Source organism: Tripterygium wilfordii, chromosome 18, assembly GCF_013401445.1.
Source record: "Tripterygium wilfordii isolate XIE 37 chromosome 18, ASM1340144v1, whole genome shotgun sequence".
Lineage (NCBI taxonomy): Eukaryota > Viridiplantae > Streptophyta > Magnoliopsida > Celastrales > Celastraceae > Tripterygium > Tripterygium wilfordii.
The window spans coordinates 10,899,872-10,920,747 of record NC_052249.1 but is presented as its reverse complement, the minus strand read 5'-3'; the positions used below and the strand labels follow the sequence as shown (position 1 = coordinate 10,920,747).

General features: G+C 37.8%; 1 protein-coding gene across 2 annotated transcripts; it reads left to right on the top strand.

The window, feature by feature from the left end:
* The first annotated feature begins 1,338 nt into the window (after positions 1 to 1,338).
* On the top strand, positions 1,339 to 20,307 carry LOC119984376 (protein TSS-like). 2 transcript variants are annotated; one of them, XM_038828287.1, is made up of 25 exons: positions 1,339 to 1,512; positions 4,559 to 4,640; positions 4,772 to 4,833; positions 5,806 to 5,898; positions 5,989 to 6,061; positions 6,145 to 6,462; positions 6,548 to 6,615; positions 6,697 to 6,828; positions 7,525 to 7,566; positions 7,716 to 8,240; positions 8,414 to 8,568; positions 9,160 to 9,700; positions 9,788 to 9,850; positions 9,942 to 10,043; positions 10,922 to 11,239; positions 11,981 to 12,073; positions 12,168 to 12,269; positions 12,374 to 12,478; positions 12,699 to 12,832; positions 13,478 to 13,661; positions 14,538 to 14,669; positions 15,137 to 15,249; positions 15,811 to 15,901; positions 16,676 to 18,963; positions 20,022 to 20,307. In XM_038828287.1, exons 1-24 carry the CDS (start codon positions 1,489 to 1,491, stop codon positions 18,716 to 18,718), a joined length of 5,595 nt encoding a protein of 1,864 aa, XP_038684215.1. In that variant the 5' UTR covers positions 1,339 to 1,488; the 3' UTR covers positions 18,719 to 18,963; positions 20,022 to 20,307. The 2 variants fall into 2 exon arrangements, with proteins under 2 accessions (XP_038684215.1, XP_038684216.1); XM_038828288.1 differs by lacking the exon at positions 1,339 to 1,512 and adding an exon at positions 4,208 to 4,422.
* The last annotated feature ends 569 nt before the right edge of the window (positions 20,308 to 20,876 follow it).

Below are 20,876 nucleotides of genomic sequence, written 5' to 3'. Positions count from 1 at the left end.
GGGGCCCACTACAGTGTTCACATCTTCGAAAGATTTGTCATTTGGCTCCAAATATTTGGAACGTGGAGGGAATAAACGAAAAGGTCGTTCAAGCGTAGAGCGCCAAAGCAAATATGCGTGCTGATTTCCTCCCGTTTGCCTTAGGGTATGTGAAGGATATTCAAAAAAATTGTTCATGAACCGCTATTATTGGTTTTTAGGTTCAAAAAATGTTCTGCGTGCATGAAAGGTGTTTGAATTTTATTTATATATCACTCGATTGGGTTATGCTAATCCGATGTGGGATATAGTATTGACATTCTCTTGCACTCGTGGGTCGTGGGGTCGGTTATGCTAGACCCAACAAATAAACAGGTAGAGGCCACATCCAAATGGACCAAGACATCGCTTTGATGCCATATTGGAGATCCAAGCCCAAAACACATCATGAATATTGGCCATCACTATTGATTCTTATGCCAGAAAAAAGCGTCACATGTGTGAGAGGTGTTAAGACTTTACTTATATACCCTCAGTTGGATTATATGTCAATTCGATGTGGGCTATGGTATTGACAACTTAAAGAGTGTGATGTTGGGCGATACCAATGCATTTTATCGTCCAAACCTGATTATCATCATAAGATACTATTTGTTTTATGAAATCCAAGCTCAACCCCTCACAAGGGTTCAAGGATCATTCACGATTAGAAGTCACGGTTTTAAAACGCGTATTTTTAAGTCAAATAAATTCATGGGCTCAGAACTTGTATGCTATATATTTATTTTAGCGATGTGAGACTTCTCTCAAGTATACGAGAATACAAGTATTGAATTGTTTGCATATGGTTTAACCAAAATTAAGTTCAAATGGCTAAATATAGCTGCAATTTTTTTTTTGTTGTGACTTAAATTAGACTTGTTGTCACCACATATTTACCTTAAATTTTTTTCCTATATTTTACCTTTTTATTTAGAAATAGTTAATTGATCTAAATATTATTAATTAATTTTAAATTTGAAATACACACTCATCTCATACTTTGTGAACTATCTAAATAATGACTTTTACAACAAAAAAAGTAGACCAAAGCTAAAATGCCTAGTAGTATTTATCAAACACATTTTTATCAGGCATAAATTTGATAGGGCCCACATTAGAGTTTTTTTATTTTTTATTTTTATTTCCCGTAATAAGGCTGTGAGGGTCAGGCCATAGTGGAATACGGGCTTAGCCAGCCGGGGGGGGGATCAGCTCAATGTGCCGAACCCAAGCCCAAAAAATGGGGCTGGGCAGGCCGGGCCCTTGGCCCATGACTAGATCTACTTGTAATTGCATGTAGGGCACCGATAGCCGCAACAGGCACTCAGGCAGTGTCCTCCCCCACTCGGTGCTGCTTATCAAACAGCGGAGGATGTTGATCCTGTCTTGGTAGTTGGGATCTACGAACCGGCGGTGTGTTTGGAAGCATCAATCTTTCTATATGGACTCTCCGGTCGTTATCGGCAAATGCGACCTAAGTTTACAAATCCGATAATATTCTCTTTCCACTTTTCAGCAAACAGAGGTAGTTTTCAAAATTGAATACTACAGCGTTTGGTTTGAATCACCGGGTTAAAAATCACTGGTTGTTTTGTTTCGATTAACATTTAGGGTTTATGAGTTCTCTGGTATGTTGGGCGACATTTTGTTTTCTTCCATTCTTTAAGCATGAAGGGGAAATGGTTTCTTAACAGGTTATCTATAGCTCGGTTGGGTCATTGTTCTTGTAATGTATTTGTTCGTTGATTGATTTGAGTAATCTGGTGATTATTTATGATGATGCATGCTTCTCTTAGAAATATTAGTATTTTCCCCTGGTATCCTTTAATTGCTTATGTTGTTTGAAGTAGCATAGATAATATTGCGTGTTGGTAGCAATGATGTGAAGTAGGGGGGATGAGGGTGACTTAGCCAAAATAGGTTTGGGTTTGCGACCGGTTATCTATAGTTTGGTTGGGTCTTTGTGCTTTGAATTCCAATGTCCTTGTTTATTTTCCCTTACTATCTCTGATGATGTATTTGTGGTGTTCAGTTCCTGCTGATGTTGTTAGGTGTTCTTTTGTTTGGGTTCTTATATTGTATAGTGGTGTGGATATGATGTTTAATGAGTAAAAGGTCTGAGTAGGAAGATTGTGTATTGGTTGCGATGATGTGAAGCCGGGGGAATGGGAGAGGGCCCTTGTCCTTGTTCAAGTTATTGCATTGTGACTGTCGCAACCTCTCCTACAATGATTGGGTTGAAATAAAAGGCGTGGGTTGCATTCTAATATGGAATGATGACCTAGACTTCTCCCGACATCACAAACATCAATCTGCTGCCATTACACTTCCTCCGCTGATACAAGCCTTTGTGCTGATCTGTCCACTATACTTTTTTTCCCCTCAAATGACCTTTTAAAGTTTGTATTTCTTGTTTTTATTTTCAAATTAGCATAACTCATAAGTATTATCTCCCTCTTTTTCTCAATCCTTTTTTAATTTTTTTGTCAGAACTTGTAGATTTTGGGTTTGTAGGCTTTTGAAATTCTCTCAGCTCAATACTTTGGGTCCACATGTTGAGAAATGAGAGAAGGATTGGAAAGTTCAACCAACATTTTCTTTGATTCCTTGATCTTAGTATTTCGTTTGGACAAGTGTATTCCATAATGAGTTTGTTTGATAATTTTCTAGCCAAGCACTGTTGCAAACTTGTGGTAAGGTTTCGACTTTTGAGCACCACGAGGCTAAAGCATTTGCAAAATTTTTTGGGTAATTTGTTTTGGATCCGAAGTACAGATATTTAGATAATCAATTTCCTATCTTCATGTATATGTTTTAAGACTAAAAGCAATCTGGTCTATATCCAAGTGACATGAGCCTCATTCCTGTGTCGTAAGAGCTTGAGAGCCTCATCAGCATCATTCAAAGCTTCATAGATGGAGAGCTTTCTGTCAACCCACTGGCAATCTCCTCTGAAACAGTTTCAGGAGCAGGTTTTTCATATCCTTGAGGCATGTTGCGGTATCATTTGAACTCTCTCAACTTTCTAGTCCAGTTGAGTAAAGACTGATGTAACAGAAGCCACATAGAGATCCAGTGGAAACCATACTCTTACTTAAGCAAGGTGTGCTGTTGTTGCAAATGCATGCACAGTGAGGATGACATCTAGTAAATAGAAGCAACATCCAGAAGACTGAGGAGATGGTTGGTTTCCGCACTGGAGCCAACAGATGGAGAACTGAAAATGTTTGCCTTGCAGGTCAAGAAGCGGGACCTCGTGTTGAAGGGGTAGAGAACAGGCCAAGATCAACTTAGGGCAAATAGAAAAGTAACTGCCTCTTGTGTCGTACTCGGTACTGCATAGCAGCATGTCCAGTGCATTCGCAGTCCTGAATGTTTGGTGCATATATGGATGGACTTGCTCAAGATAATTGAGATTGAGAGGAAGTTTGAGAGGGAAACTATATCTTATGTTTGCATCTGATCTATTGGAACATGAATTCAGCTATATATTCTTATGCACTTATTTTTTTCCCATTCATCATAATCTTCATTCACTTGGAATTTTATATTGAATATATTTTTTGTTAAGCTGATATGTATTGTAAACACTTGGTCTCTGGTTGGTGTCTATCTTTTGTGACTCTTTTGATTGGCCTTCACATTTTCAACAAACACATGACGAAAATGCTACGTATTCTAGTGTTTTTTTTTTGTCCCTTCCGCATAATCCATATGAAATCGTGAGCTCCATAGATCCATATGAAATTTTGTACGTCCATTTCAACATTTGAAATCGTGTGCGTCCTTCCAGCAAGAGACCAATCCGTCTCTCGCATTGCAAAGAACATTTGATACACACTCCACCAATAATGATTTAGGCTTCATGGTAATTGGCAAATCTAGTTAATTAAGGAGAGGTCAATGTAATTTCATGCGGCAACTAATTAATGATGCTGCAATAGCTTCTCTAATGTGCACTTTCCAGTGATTCTCTATATTTTAAGGAACTGTCTTGTATAATTATCTCCATATAGGCCATGTACTCAACAAATAACAAAATTCGGGCACAAAATCTAACATAATACTTTTGGACGGCTGTGATTGTATGAATCTGACCGTTGAATCTCTGCCCTTCCTTCCTTATCAGAACCCCACCTCTCTCTATATCTATCTCCTCCTTTCTTCCTTCTTGTCTCTCTGTGTTGTTTCTTTCTACTGTTTTCTGTTTATGCACTCCTCCTCATTATCCTATCTCTCCACACCCTTCACTTTTTGCAGCTTTTTATTCATATTTATGGTTTCACCAAGGCTTGCTGCAACTTTTAATTTTATTGGAGCATCTGCTTAATATATACCTTGTGACCTCATTGAATACTCTCCCTCTCTCAATTCCTAAACCTCCAAACCTTGTGTTGTTTGGTAATTATTTATGTCTTGCTTCCATACTATATATATATATATATATATTAACTTTGCTCAGTTTTCATTGATGAATACTATTTAATTAAGTTTTACAACCTAATCCTGTTTTAGTATATTGTTTTGGGTATTTTAGATTGAGCGGAGGTTGAGAATGGCGCCCAAAACCCGCCGCGGAAAGACGAAAGGAGAGAAGAAGAAGAAGAAGGAAGAGAAGGGTATGTTTATGTTATCCCTTAGTTTGTTTGTTGAGTCGATTAAATTTTGGTTTAGTGAACAATATGTGGTTTATAGACATTATTATCTAGTTTTAACTCTTTTTTTTTTAATTTTTTTTTTAATTTTACAGTTCTTCCGGTTGTCATGGACATTACAGTAAACCTTCCAGACAAAACCATGGTTGTTTTAAAGGTTTGGTTTTACATTAATCTTCAGTTCTTGCCATGTAAATTAAGTGCCAGATTATTTATGTCAAGAGACTTCTTGAAACCTCTGTTAACTATACCTAAGCACATAGCACTTGCTTATGTGTTTGTTGTAGCTGTCTTATTTAGTTTTCAAGGACAATATTCTTCTTTGAACTTTTTAAATGGCAACATAAGGTGCGTTTGGCAATTTGTTAGGCACCGTTTAAATGCAACTAATTGCGGCATACGGTAAGAAGAAAAAAAGAAGATATATCTATTGGTCGACACAACCTTACACGAATCTAATCGTTAAATAAATAGTCTTTCAATATTACGTATATCTACCCTAACTAAATCTTAGACTATGCGTTCTATTCTCACCAGGGGGTTTGAGATTTTGGTAGTTTTCCATCCGCTGTGGTGGCCTTCATGCCCCTCGGGCATGACTTAGCGTGTGTGTGGCCTGTGAGCCTTTCAAAAAAAATAAAAAATAAAAAATCTTAGACTATGCGTGTTTCAATGTGTTACATGTTTAAATGAGTGGATATCAAAAATTACGTAAATCGAATAAACAATCAAATACGAAAATTGCGTGTTTCAGTGTGTTACATGTTTAAATGAGTGGATATCAAAAATTGCATAAATCGAATAAAAAATCAAATACGAAAATTGCATGTTTCAGTGTGTTACATGCTTAAATGAGTAGATATCAAAAATTGCATAAATCAAACTAAAAACAAATACAAAAATTGCGTGTTTCAGTGTGTTGCATGTTTAAATGAGTGGATATTAAAAATTTCGTAAATCGAACTAAAACAAATACGAAAATTGACAATATCAAGTATCGGATAATAGGATTTATGAATTTTTTAATTTTTTTTTATCTCTATCATTAGAAAAAGCTAAAAAATAGTTGTCTTTTAATGATATATTCAATTTGCCCTAATGTCTATTAACATGAAATTTTGTGGGCCAGGGAATATCAACGGATAGGATTATTGATGTACGTCGACTCCTCTCAGTCAACACTGAAACTTGCCATATCACCAGTTTTTCATTATCGCACGAGGTAACCCTAAACTTTCCTTAAATTATATTTTAAGCCCCAATATAAAATTGTGCAAAAATATGATTTGGGGGTAATTTGGACTATTCACAGATGAGAGGGCAACGGTTAAAAGACACGGTGGACGTCTCTGCACTGAAGCCATGCGCCGTCTCATTAACGGAAGGTAAACATTCGAATTAAACGATTTAAAACTGCGTCGTTTTTAGGGTTTATGATTAGAGGGCCCGTTTGCTTGCTGCTAAGCAGAGGACTACGATGAAGAACGCGCGGTGGCGCACGTTCGACGGCTCCTGGACATTGTCGCCTGCACCACTTGCTTTGGGCCGGCAGAGACGACGAAGGACGCCTCAAAGTCCGACGCCGTCAAGAATGTGCCGGCTACGCAGGACAAGAGCGCCAAGGGAACTACCGCCAAATCTCAACCCACCGCTACTACAATTAGTAAGCAATCGAACTCGAAGGATGTGGCTGTGGAGGGCAATGGAGATATGAGCGAATCTTTTCCGAAGTTTGGTAGCTTCTACGAGTTCTTCTCTCTCTCCCACTTGATTCCTCCTCTTCAATGTAAGTTTTCTCCCTCTCTTGTAATATATTTGAAATTCTCAAAACAACATATGAAAGAAACAAAAACGACTCATGATTGCTGCAGTTATAAGGAAGGCGGCGAAACGGCAAGTGGACGAGATTTCAGCGGAGGATCATCTTTCCTCTCTTGAGGTAACACTTCTATTCAACTAAAAATGTTTCGGTGATGATGTTTCTGCGAATTTTTATTGATTTTTTGGTGGCTTGTATCAGGTGAAACTTTGCAATGGAAAGCTGGTTCATGTGGAGGCTTGCAGAAAGGGGTTTCTTAGCGTCGGAAAGCAGCGGATTCTATGTCATAACCTTGTTGATTTGTTACGCCAGCTCAGTAGAGCCTTTGACAATGTTGGTTTTGCCTACCATCTCCTTTTCTCCGCACCTTCTTTTTCAATGTGTGGCTTTTATTGGCTTGCATCATTTTATAGCGTATTTCAATGTACCCAATATTGATGGTGTGGATAATGCTTTTGAATACAGCTATGCATGGTCATTCCACCATTTTATGAATTTGGAGTGCTCATGTTCACTTAAACAGATTTGTATTTTTGAGGTTCAAACTGCGAATGGTCCATGAATATGCTCACATGTATCATTCATATTGTCTGGTAATGGCATTCGCCATTCACCCTTTGACGCCCAACTGCTGAACCAACAACTAGCTAACCTAGAGATGTTAAAATAGAAGGTCGATAACATTTGTTAGATGATTGCGTAGTGCAAAGAGAGCCCTTATATAGGGGAATAGAGGAAAAGCCAAACCTAGAGGGGAAGAAAACTTAGAATTAAGGAAACACCATAAGAACCTAAATAACCATAAAATAGGAAAATAAATTATAATAACTTATTCTAACACTAGTCATAGCCCTTTGATTTTCTATATGGAACCTTCATTAGCTTTCCTAAATTTGGATCCTTCAGATATAGATAATTATGTTTATGCATATATGGTATTGTCTTAACTAGAAATTTACGACTCGCTAATTAAATTTATTCCCAGAGGATTATTTGAAGTTACCTGTCTTTTTTCCTCTCATATTTCAGGCTTATGATGATCTCATGAAAGCATTCTCAGAACGCAACAAGGTTAGTGCTTGTGCTGAGCTTTTTTTACAGTTCCAACTTCCAACTTGCTTTGACTTGCATAGCTAATGTTGTCAATAATAAATGTAATGAGTTGCCCTCATTCCTTGAAATTCTTCTTTTATTGAACTTTTCCTTTTTGCTGCATGCAGTTTGGCAATCTGCCTTATGGCTTTAGAGCCAACACATGGCTTGTCCCTCCTGTTGCAGCTCAGTCACCATCAACATTCCCTTCTCTGCCCATGGAGGATGAAAACTGGGGTGGAAATGGAGGTGGTCTAGGAAGAGATGGTAAAAGTGATTTGATACCTTGGGCTAATGAACTACTATTTGTCGCATCTATGCCTTGCAAGACGACAGAGGAGAGACAAGCTCGAGACAGGAAAGCCTTCCTTCTTCACAGTTTGTTTGTTGAATGTTCCATCTTCAGAGCTGTCAACGCCGTTCAGCATGTAATGGGAAAATCAGATTTGATTTGTTCAGTTGCCAACAGCAAAACTCTTTACACAGAGAGATTTGGGGACTTGATCATCACGGTCATGAAAGATGCTTCAAATGCAAGCAATAAATCAGACACTAAAATTGATGGCTCCCAAGCAATTGGACTGGACCGAAAAAACATGGTAGAACGAAATCTGCTGAAAGGGATCACTGCGGATGAAAATACTGCAGCCCATGTAAGTTGTATTATTGTATGTCAATGATAAGCATGGGTAACCACAAATTTTGATTTTGATGTCTAAAGTGGTAGATTAGCTGCTTATTTGCACAGACATTAGGATTTAACTTGTTAGAGCAGTTTAGGTGGCTTTGATGAATCTATTTGAGACAGTTTTACTATTGAGTGCAGGATATTGCTACTCTTGGTTTGGTCTATGTAAGATACTGTGGTTACATTGCTTCTGTGAAAGTTGAGAGGCAAGAGAACTCGAAAGTTGATTCTTCTTATCGGAGCATTGATCTTGAACAGCCTGAAGGCGGTGCCAATGCCCTTAATATTAACAGGTTTATATTCTCCTGGAAATTTGAATTTCTATAATTTATTTTTACTCTGGAAAGTTGAACAATTTATAGGAAATACCAATGATTAGATTAAATACGGATAATATGAAGAACACCATGGTCTTTCCTGGGTGACAATGTCCTTGGAGAACTCCAATTGGGGATCTCAAATTTCTATATTCTGTATCTTTTCTGTTACTTTGGGCAATTACCATCAGGATGATATTCTATAGTGAAGGGCATATCCCAAATACCACATAATTTCTAATGATTGACATCCTCAAAGGTGGGCTGGTTGATTCTGCTTGTGTCGTCCATTAATGCTTACCTATTTAATTATTTGGCATAGCCTTTTTTCTCCCCCCATAATTAGTAGTTAGTACTTATGTCCTCTAAATCTATATTAGTTTTCCATAATTTTTTACTTTATTCAAATAATTGGTAAAATGAAGATGCACTTTTTCATTCTACCCAACGGCCATAGTTTCATGCATTGGTCATATATTACTAGATTATATTTCTTTCTCTCCTGCTTGTGCGTCTACTTCTGTCATTTTGCTCTTGTTGATCGAAGTTTTATTGCATTTGTTACAGTTTAAGACGACTGCTTCACAAGGTGAAAACTTCGGAACATGCTAAACCATCATCACATTACCAGTGTTTGGAACATGAAGAAGGCCATACTCCCGGGGCTTTTATCGTAAGAGTGCTGGAAGAAAGTGTAGCCAATCTTGAAAAAGAGGAGCCGGAAAGAGAGCGATTTGTCAGATGGGAACTTGGAGCCTGCTGGATACAACATTTGCAAGACCAGAACAATGCAGATAAAGATAAGAAATCATCTGCAAAGAAGGCTAAGAAATCATCCACAGAGAAAGAGATGAAGGTTGACGGGCTTGGTACACCGCTGAAGTCCCTCAAGAACAAGAACCTTGATGCAAGCAATATGAAAATGCAATCTGAAAGCCTAGGAACCAATGTGGATGGTGTTATTGGGGAAGTTGAAGATGCTACTTCAGCTTCTTCAGAATCTCAATTTGATACCAATGCGAATGACAATGAGCTTGTACACAAGAGGTTATTATCTGATGCAGCCTTTTCTCGACTAAAAGAATCGAAAACAGGACTTCATTGCAAGGTAATATCTTCTAAAAACTTTACAGGCTATAGTATCTCCCTTTCATGTGTACTTCTTTGTGACCGACCTTATTTCATGTAATTTCAGTCTATACAAGAACTAGTCGAATTGTCTCAAAAGTATTACACTGAAGTTGCTCTTCCAAAACTGGTTAGTAGTGAATTTAATTAGTCAATATCCTAGTTTATGTGAATATTAATTCTTGGTGATTTCTACATCTGGTATTTATTTTGGAATACAGGTAGCAGACTTTGGTTCGTTGGAGCTGTCACCAGTTGATGGGCGAACTCTAACTGATTTCATGCATACTAGAGGCCTTCGGATGCATTCCTTGGGACATGTTGTAAGTGGACTTATTTACCAAATCGGATTGTGATTCCTTAGTACATTTGTTTATAGTGATAAATGCAAGGCTATGACAGTATGACCTCTTAATTTGACGTCCTTCATATTGCTGGATAATTGTTCTCCAATATTGTGAAGTGCATCCATATCCAGTAATCCCATTTTCATTTTGCTGGAGGTTCTCTGGCAGATGTAGCATGAATGCTAGACACCATGCCTGTCTCCCATGTACATATCACATATGTGTTTGTATTTTTCATTTACAAAATCTAACTTTCTCAACTAGCTTGTTTTGTCATCACTTCTGGTGGTTCATTCAAGATCTAGGGTGTTTAATTACTATCTACTGCAATACCCTTCTTTTTTATTTTCTGAATTTGAGCTTGTTTTACTATCTCAACTAGCTTGTTTTCTGGTCAGATGTACTGTGAATATTTGACTCCATGCCTGTCTCCCATGCACTTTTATGTATGCAATTTTCATTTATATAGTCTAATTTATCTCAACTAGCTCGGTTGATCATCGCTGCTGGCGGTTCACTCATGATCTAGGGTGTTTAATTACTATCTACTGCAATACCCTTCTTTATAATTTCAGAATTTCAGCTAAGTTATTGGTGGCATTGCTGCAATACATGGCATGTTGACAGCCTAGCACAGTTTGTCAGCATCAACCTCAAAATTTTATGTCTTTTAATTGCTTCCATATAAAGCTTATTGTCTATGTTCAGTTCATTCTAGTTTCATTCTTTATACTGGAACCACCATAGTATTTAGTTGTTGGTGAAGATGTTGAGAATTAGACTCTCAAGTTTGGAATGTGGTTAAATGGTTTATCTCTGTATTGACTGAACCTTTCCTTTTATTCATATCCTAGGTCAAGCTTTCAGATAAGCTATCACATGTAAAGTCACTATGTATACATGAGATGATAGTGCGAGCCTTTAAACACATTCTTCGGGCAGTGATTGCTGCTGTTGTGAACCCCGATGAAATGGCAATGTCAATAGCTGCTGCATTGAACTTGATGCTTGGAGTTCCTAACAATAGCAAATCAGACAAGTCTTTCTACGTGCATTCCCTTGTGTGGAGATGGCTGGAGGTATTCTTGAGAAAGCGATACGAATGGGATCTTAGCATCTTTAACTACAAAGATGTGAGAAAATTTGCAATTCTACGTGGCTTATGTCATAAGGTAGTTGACCTTAGACTTGGAATTCCAAAATTTCAGAAATGGTCTACTTTATTAGTCAATTTTTTGGCATTACTTTATTATAATCTTGGATAGTTGGATAGGCTAAGTTCACACTCCCGCAACTTTAGGAACTAATGTGGTAGCTTGTTTTCTGGGTGTTAAAATAACTTGAACTCTGTGACAATCCTCTGAAGTTAACACCAATGTTTGAAGAACTCTTCAGTTATAGAGGGAGATTGGGTTGGAGTTGAGGACACTGATGCTATGATTGAATCAAATAATGATTTGATTTTCATTATCAATTGCACATTATCCTAATGGTCATTGCTCAAGTTAGCAGCTTATTGTAATATTTGTTGAACAATTTAATTGTTTATGAACTTATGATATCAATTTAATGGCTATGCCCATCAGTAAAAATTGATTTTGGCCTGCTAGTATTCCCATCAAATGCAGGCTAGTAACAACAATGATACCTCTCATGATGGCATGAATGCCTCGCCTCCTACTCTTCTCCTATCTTAAGTATTTTGTTCAATTTGATAACTCCTTTATGGTATCATTGACGGGATTGATTTCATGTGTAATAGCTATGAGAAATCAGGTTGGGAAAAGAAATTGTTCTTACACTTTTCACCTGCTGCTATTCGTCATTGATGAAACATGAATTGTGACTGCTCTTTGTTTTTAGTTTTTAATTTATTTTGTCTACTGGCTTTGATGATGATATATTCTCTTCAGTTGGGTATTGAGTTGGTTCCAAGGGATTTTGATATGGATTCTCCGCATCCATTTCATAAATCAGATGTTGTCAGCCTGGTCCCTGTGCACAAGGTGATTAATTAGGTCTAGGATGATGGTCAATTTGCTAATAATGTTAAATTTTTCTATTTTTTTTTGTTTACCTCCATTCTACTATTCATTGCAGCAAGCCGCATGCTCATCTGCAGATGGAAGACAACTCTTGGAATCATCGAAAACAGCGTTAGATAAGGGGAAACTAGAAGATGCAGTCACTTATGGAACAAAGGTATATGGTTATAATTTAAGCCACAAAAATGTGCTTTAATAGCTGTTTCTTTGCGCTTTGATGCTGGAAGCATCTCACCTGCTGTATCTCCATGGTGGCTGCAGGCTCTTGCAAAGCTGGTCGCAGTTTGTGGTCCCTACCATCGAATGACAGCAGGAGCATATAGCCTCCTTGCTGTAGTTTTGTATCACACTGGTGACTTTGATCAGGCCTGTTTTTTTTATTCATTTTCCCTTGGTAGTGCAGGAAAAGAGTTATCTGTTGTAGAGCAGTCGGATTATAAACTCTTTCCTTGCATTCTTTTTGAAAATGATCTTATAACAACTTCTAGTTGAGGAGTGCATGATCTAGAATAACAACTAATATATCAATTATTCGATTGGGATTTGGGACAACCGAAATTGATTGAATCAACTTTCCCAAGTGCAGGCCACCATATATCAACAAAAAGCCTTGGATATCAATGAGAGAGAGATAGGACTGGATCATCCTGATACAATGAAAAGTTATGGTGATCTTGCTGTATTTTATTACAGACTTCAACATACAGAGCTGGCTCTCAAGTATGCTTTCTTCTTTTTAGCATAAAACATGTTTCAAGACTTCCATGAATTTGTTCATTTATTCTCATCCCTTGAACTCCATGTTTCCATCTGTTTTGTACTGAATGTTGTTAATTGCTCGCCTTCAATTGTCTACCTGATGCAACCTTTAGTTTCTTTCTTGGAATGATCCCGCATATATCCTTGGTTAGAAACACTGACATCACTTTTATGTTACACATTACTTGTATGGGCTTCTGACGCCCAAAGGTCATCTCCTCGTTTCAAGTGTGATAGAGGCTGGTGTAATGGGTTGGAATCACTTAAATTTATGAGCAGGACATCTGGACATATGATGTAATATATATAAGCACACAAACACATACACACACATTGGTCTTGTGGATTGAATAATTCATTGTCTTTCTTTTTATAAGCATTGTTTGATTTGTGTTCCCTTTGATAGGGTAGGTGCTTTTAAATTAATTTTTGATTAAGTTACACCTTTTTTTTTCAATTAGTTGTCACTTGTCAGCCTTATCTTGTTCTGCTTGTGCATTTCTACCTTCTTCCCAAACTAACCTGTTTATTAATTTGGGGCATATGTTCCCATGTTTCTGGTTTACCTTTACCCCAAGTGTGAAATTTAAAATTGTTGCTCATCAGGTATGTTAAGCGTGCTTTGTTTGTATTACATCTCACATGCGGCCCATCTCATCCAAACACTGCTGCAACATACATAAATGTTGCTATGATGGAGGAAGGCCTGGGGAATGTGCATATTGCTCTCAGATATCTCCATAAAGCTCTGAAGTGTAACAAAAGGCTACTTGGTCCGGATCATATTCAGGTTGAGTTTCGCTTTTGATGGAATTTCATTTGATGTCCTATGATATGTAGTAATCTTTTGTTGGTTCTAGGAAATGATGATGTGAGATGGAGAATAGGACCATCCTCTTATCACTGCGCTTATATATTGTCCTGAAATTTGGATTTTCTTTTCTGGATGAGACTGGGGAATGTCGGGATGGGATTTAATTTCATGTGTCGCGTCTTGTTGGCTACTTAATTGAAGATAAACTTAACTGTTGATGCATCTCTCAATAAGAGCCAAGCAGTATATGCAATTAACAGTTTTGATGTTTCTCCCATAAAATGATCACTTAATTTCTAGTAATTAGTTTCTAGCAATTAGCTTTGTCATAACTTTTTCAGTCAATATATCCTCTGATAACGAAGCCACGTAAAGAGTTACTCAGTTTAGAAATTCAGCTGGGACTCAAGGAAGCATCTTGCTATATTGAATATAAACAAGAAAGTGGAAGTAACAGGAAAACTCTCACTGCAAAAGTTCAAATCAGCAATTAATATTGGAATAGCATTCTAGGAAAACATCTGCTGTCCAGTAAATGATGCACCGTGGCAACTAGTGGAATCTTATTGAGCATCATGGAAGATAGCAATTCATTGTCTCACTTGAATAATGGTAGAAAGTTCCCTTTAGGTCTAGGATTATTCTGTAGAGGGCTGATAGAATGGACGACTAATTCAATGATATGCAGAAAGAGCATCAGAAAATTAGTATTTTCCTAAGCATAGTCTATGAACTCAGGTGGTTGATTATTAATAGCGATGTGAGGAAGAAGCTTTCAGCCGCTGTAAAAGTCCTTTATCAAAACTTGTACTTTGACTATGCATAGTAATCCAATTGTGATGATGCTTCCAGACAGCAGCAAGCTACCATGCAATAGCAATTGCTCTTTCATTGATGGAAGCATACTCTCTGAGTGTTCAGCATGAACAGACAACCCTGCAAATCCTTCGAGCAAAGCTGGGCCCTGATGATTTGCGCACAAAGGTAAATATTTATTCTCTGGTCTAAGATTAACAGTTGTGACTTTCTCCATCTGTCCTCTTGAGCATTTATCCTTATGCTTGATGTGTCTGAGGTATCATTAGAAGCACATATGGGTTAAGTGTCATCAGAAGTGCACTTGTGACTTGATTCATCCAGACAAATTGCCCCATAACATTTCATTTATGTGGCTTTCTAATTGAGAGGCTGAATAGGTGGCTGCAATCTCTGGCTTTTTTAGCCTACATGTACTTCTCCACCTATAAATGATGGTGGTCTTTGCTGGGTGTAATCTCTCTCTGTTGCCTTTTCTTTTCCTTTTGAGTGGAGGGTAGACAGGTGATTAGATCCGTCGGGAACATTTACCTCTTTGAGACGACTGGAGCTTGTATTTGTTTATTTTTGGATGCCTTTTAGATTTGTATGTATTTGTCGAGGTACAATTTATGTTACCTAATTTGATACCTCAGGATGCTACTGCTTGGCTCGAGTACTTTGAGTCCAAAGCTTTTGAACAACAAGAAGCTGCAAGAAATGGCACTCGGAAGCCTGATGCATCCATAGCCAGCAAAGGCCATCTGAGGTAAATCAGCATACAACCCTCTTTGATTTTATGGACCTTCATGATGTTGACTGTCATTGAAGGTTCAACAGGATGCAGTTTCTACTGCCACAAGAGGACTAATCACATCGGAGGAGTGCTTTCCAATTTGTCTTAATACTTCTTTATCTGCCATTTGGCAAAATGATTTTTTTTTGAAAAAATTGTTTCGGTGGAAATGATAATGTGAAAACACGAAGATGTAATGAGAATAGGTGTGTTAGCTACATGATCAAACATGTTTATAGTTCATAGTTGTTCCCTGTGATTCCTGCCAGGAAGCATTTATGATAGCGGATTTTTATTGTAACAATATATTTTATGGTATTATATTGGCTGAAAGACTGCTGTAATCAATATTCGAAATAACAGATCTAGTTAAAATTGAGAGCGACTATGAAATGGCGGCTCTGTTTTATAAAACATAGCATTGCATCAAATATTCAAATGTGCCTGAGTAAATTAATAGTCTTTATGCCCTTTTCCATTTGGTGCAGATACATATTTTTTGTTACTAATTTTTTGATTTGCCATAAATGACAGTGTCTCGGATTTGCTCGACTACATAAGTCCAAGCCACGATGCCAAATGTAGAGACGCTGTGGCAGTAAAAAGGAAAAACTATATTACAAAGGTAAGCTGGAGTCTCAATCATGTTTGAATTGAACAATTTAGCCCCTTATTCATGCCGTTGAGATTTGGCACCGACTTTTTCTAGTTCTCTTTGAATTATGTGATAGTTAAGCCTAAGAAGAATTGTCCAAGTGGGTACTTCTAAGTTTTCTTTGCATCATTGCATGTCAGAGTAAATTATGTTAATGGCAAAATAACTGACGAGGTATTCTTTGGAAACTTTAGGACTGATATAGCAATTCGGGTTAGTACCTATACCATTATAACAGGGGAAGGGAGATGGAAAGGTCAAAGGTTGAGACCTCGACAAATCTAGTGGTTCACAATTGACTGTTCCAAAAGCCAGGAAGTTGGCAGTCTTACACCAGACTGGGAAGGAGCAATAAAAATTAGACAATGATATATAAAAGTGTGAAAGGCATTATGTCTCTCATTCATTTGCTGGAAATTAAAATACAATGCCCATATTAATATTGATATCAAGTGCCACTTTAGGAAGGGGAAGCTATTTCATTCAAAAAAGAAAAACAAAAGAAAGAGGAAGGGGAAGCTATAATTGACTCAAAAGGTCATACAGGTAAAAATTAGCAATCAATTTCTCTAAAGGGGAGAAGACCAGATGGGGGAAAACTCTGACAATCACCAACCTGTGTTCCAGTGGAAGGATTTTGCCTCGTTCCACTTTTCTAAAGACTTTTGGAATGCCTGTCTCTTGCTTGTAGTCATCCTGGATTTATTCTATAATGCATCTTACAATTTCAGTTTTGCATTCCAGGTGAAAGGGAATTCCTTCCAAGATGTTGATTTAGCACATTCAGATGATAATGTGAAAGAAAACCCCAAAAATGAGTCTGAGGAAGAGAGAGATATACCCGACATGGGAAGTAAGTCAGATGGTAACCAGGTGAGCATCTCCACCCTAGTTCAGTCCCAGCAGCCTGCTGTGGAGGAAACTGTTGAGGAAAGGGCAAATATTCCCAAGGAGACCTTTTCTGAAACACATATTGGAGGAGATGATGGATGGCAACCAGTTCAGAGGCCTAGATCAGCTGGCTCATACGGGCAACGTGTAAAGCAGCGGCGAGCAACCATTGGCAAGGTTTATAGTTATAATAAAAGAATTGTTGATGCTGACATGGACTATCCTCCAATCAAACATATGCACCAGAATAGTGGGTATTACCTTTTGAAGAAAAGGACGATTGCCCATGGAAGTTATGCAGAACACCACACTTCAAATCCCTCTCAAGGTTCCAAATTTGGGAGGAGAATAGTCAAGGCTGTAACATACCGGGTTAAGTCTGTAGCTTCGTCTAATAAGACTTATACACAAGAGGCATCTAGAAACAACGGCAAGGTTCTTGGTTCTTCATTAGAGTCTTCTTCAGTTTGCAGTCCAAATGATTTTTGTCCATCCAAAACTTCAGTTGTTACTCTTGGAAAATCTCCTTCTTACAAGGAAGTAGCTTTGGCCCCCCCAGGTAGTATTGCTAAGTTGCAGTTTGGGTTTTCTCAAAGTGAAATTCCAGATAGCCAGGAAGTTCGAGTCAAGAAATGTGAAGAAGAAAAACAAAATGCCAACTCAATGGGAGTAGAAGATTTATCTCAAAAGCAGTGTGAGGATATGCCTAGTCCGATAAATAATTTAGAAGAAGACGCTGTAGTCATTGAAAAGAAAGATAAAACTGAATCAACTGATGAAATAGAAGATAATTGTTCTGTTGTGGTATCTGAGAGTGTGAAAGAATTTGATTCTGGTATTATTGAGATTCCTGAAGTCATGCAGGATTGTGTATCAATTGATAGCATCCCGAATTATATTGATTCTCCTATAAAGGAACTCTGTGAGAAGGATTCATCTGGAAGCATTGAAAGTTATGGTGATTCAAACTCGACTTTGCCAGGAGAACAGAATTTGAAGGACAAACCATCAGTTCCATACATAGGGGATACTCGAGGATTTGTCAATAAGAAGTTGTCCGCTTCTGCAGCTCCATTCAACCCATCACCACCCTTTGCACGTTCTGCGCCAGCTGTGATGAACATTGCAATTCCTTCTGTGAGACCTTGGCCGGTAAATATGACTCTTCACCCAGGGCCTGCTCCTGCTTTACCTACAGTTAATCCAATATCCCCCCAGCATCTGTACCCATCCCCTCCTCCAACCCCGAACCTGATACAGTCATTGCCCTTTTTTTACCCCATGTACTGCCAACCTCAAGCAGTGCTGACCAGTACTTTTCCTGTTACTAGCAGTGCCTTCCATCCCAATCATTTCCCTTGGCAGTGCAATGTGAATACGAATACATCAGAGTTTATACCAAACACACCTTGGCCTGGATGCCATCCAATGGAGTTCTCTATCCCGCCTCCTGTTATCAGGCCAGTTGCTGATCCAGGATTAGAGCCAAAGTTTGAATTAAATGATTGTGAAAGCCTGAGTTGTGCTCCAATACTCCCAGTAGATATTGATGACATGGGAGAAGCTATTAAGGAAATGAATCCTTTAGCATCAGATGCAGTGAATAATGCAAGTGAAGATGCTAAAGTCACTTTGGAAAATGTGAAGGAAAATGGTGATTCAAATGTTTGTGCTGAGGAAACTGCTGGGAATGAAGCAAATCAGCACAAAATCCCTAATGTAAATGTTGAAACCAGTAGTGAAAGGAAAACTGATGGTGAGAGAACTTTTAGCATTTTGATACGGGGGAGAAGAAAACGAAAGCAGACTTTGAGAATGCCAATAAGTTTACTAAATCGACCATATGGCTTGCACTCTTTTAAAGTCGTATATAACAGAGTGGTAAGAGGGAGTTAAATTCTGAAATTCATTACCACTGCTAAGACCAGAGATTTTACAGCTTATGCCACATAATCCTGGGGTTTGCTGCTCTTGGTGACCAAACAAGCTTTGCAAGATTGTTGCGATCAAAGTTGCAGGTGTCTACCTTCAGTTCTCCAATACCAAAAACAAACATAAGCGTCTTCAAAATTGCTAGCCATGTTCACAAATATCTCAGCCTTGATAGTTTTCTGGCTACAGTATGGCGCAGAAACATGCAGGTTTGTTTTCTATATATATATATATATATATGCCTGTTTTGATTCTCTTTTGTTGACATCCATAGCACTGTGTATGATGTAGCCTACATATGTTTACTTTTACATTTTCTTCTTGGGTGAAATCTTCTCTCCGTAATGTGTTTTTGACATCTTGGCCTTGGATCCTATTAGCAACGCTTTAAGAGGCAGAAAGCAGGTGTAAGTAACTATATCGTAGTAATTTACATATTGGATGACTGAAGTCTATAATATTTTATCTTTGGGGCATCCTTCATGGTTCTCCGAAAAATATCTGTGTAACATCATTGATAACTTCACTTTTAGGATACCATTTAGATTCCCAGAAATGTCACAGATTCCCTTCATCTGTAATTACTGCCTGTGCATGGACATTAAGAGTGTGTTTGGATTAAGGGATTTGGGGGGAAGGGAAGGGAGAATACATTTCTCTCTCATGTTTGGATAGATAAAAAAGGAAAGGAAAGAAAAGTGGTTTACTTTACTAATTTATCCTTACTTTTTATGTTTAAGTATTATCTATAAGGGCAAAATAAGTTTTTAATTTATAAATAACTTAATTAGTCATCCCTTCCCTTCAAATGACTCCATTTTGTGGAGGAAGAATTTTGACAAAAATTTAATGAAATCTTCCTCCCAAATCCCTCCCCTTAATTTTTTTTTTATAAACTATCCGAACAAAGGAATTGGAGAGACTCTCATTCCCTTCTCTTCCTTTCCCTCCAAATCCCTCAATCCAAATACACTCTAAAGATGGAGAAAATTGATATGATCATGATTCAACAGAGTTATATTGCAGAAAATTGATTTGAGGATGAAGATTTTAGATTAGTTGCTGTTTTTGTGAGGTATCGTACTTAAGAGTAACATTATCTTGCAACCTATTTATTGGTTAAATTTTTGAAGATGTATATGCCTCCTTACGTATTTGCTTGTGCTAGTGACCTCAATAAGAGTGTAGATTTCTATTTAGGATGGATGGTTTCCTGTGTATAAATTGGCTACTGAATTACTGATCATCAATTATGCTTTATCTGCAGGTTTGTGTCAAGAAATTTACTTTTTTGGGGATTCCATAGGCATCTTTGAGGTGACAATTTTGGCTTACATTATAGATGGGAAAATTTGATATCATTAATTACAGGATTTAAAGGCTGATTTCAATTTTTTTTTTAATTTCAGTTCTTTCGTGATTTCCCATAGCAATGACTGTAAAAAAGTTGATTTAATTGTAAATGACTAATTATTTATTGGGCATTGACATTTTAGGATACTAAGTTTGCCTTGTGTTCTTTGAAAATCTCATTAATTTACTGGATTCTTGCATAGCCAATTCACTTGAAAATCACATGAGAGTGGATATGAACAGTTAGTTTTGCCATGGAAATCCAACCCGCCAGCTTGTGACTGACTTATCTTCGGGACGGCATAGCCTTGGCTTGTTTAGCCGTCTCGAACCCGGGTGAGCACTAGGCAATATAGATACATTGGTATGCGCACGTTCCTTACATTTCTTGTGTGGGCAAAAGTTTAGCAACAATGATGGGTCACCCAGTTCCTTCAAACTAGTCTCTGAGAAAATCACTAGCACAAAGCAGGGAAACAACCCTAGTGGCTCATGATATTGGATTCATTTGGAAGGCCGAGGTCGATCAATCTTTTCCGATTGTCTTCTTATCCTCGACAAGATTTCTAGAACCATTACAGTCTATAAAATCACACCAAGGTCCACGGATGAATCCGTACCCTATTCTCCATGCAGGACCTGCATGTGCTAGTCTCATCCCCAACACTATGTTTAGAGCTCCAAAGAAGAGAGCGATCCTTGTCTAGTATAAGAATTGTGTATCCACACGGATCATATAAAAGACCTAGTAATTTGATAATTTCAATAT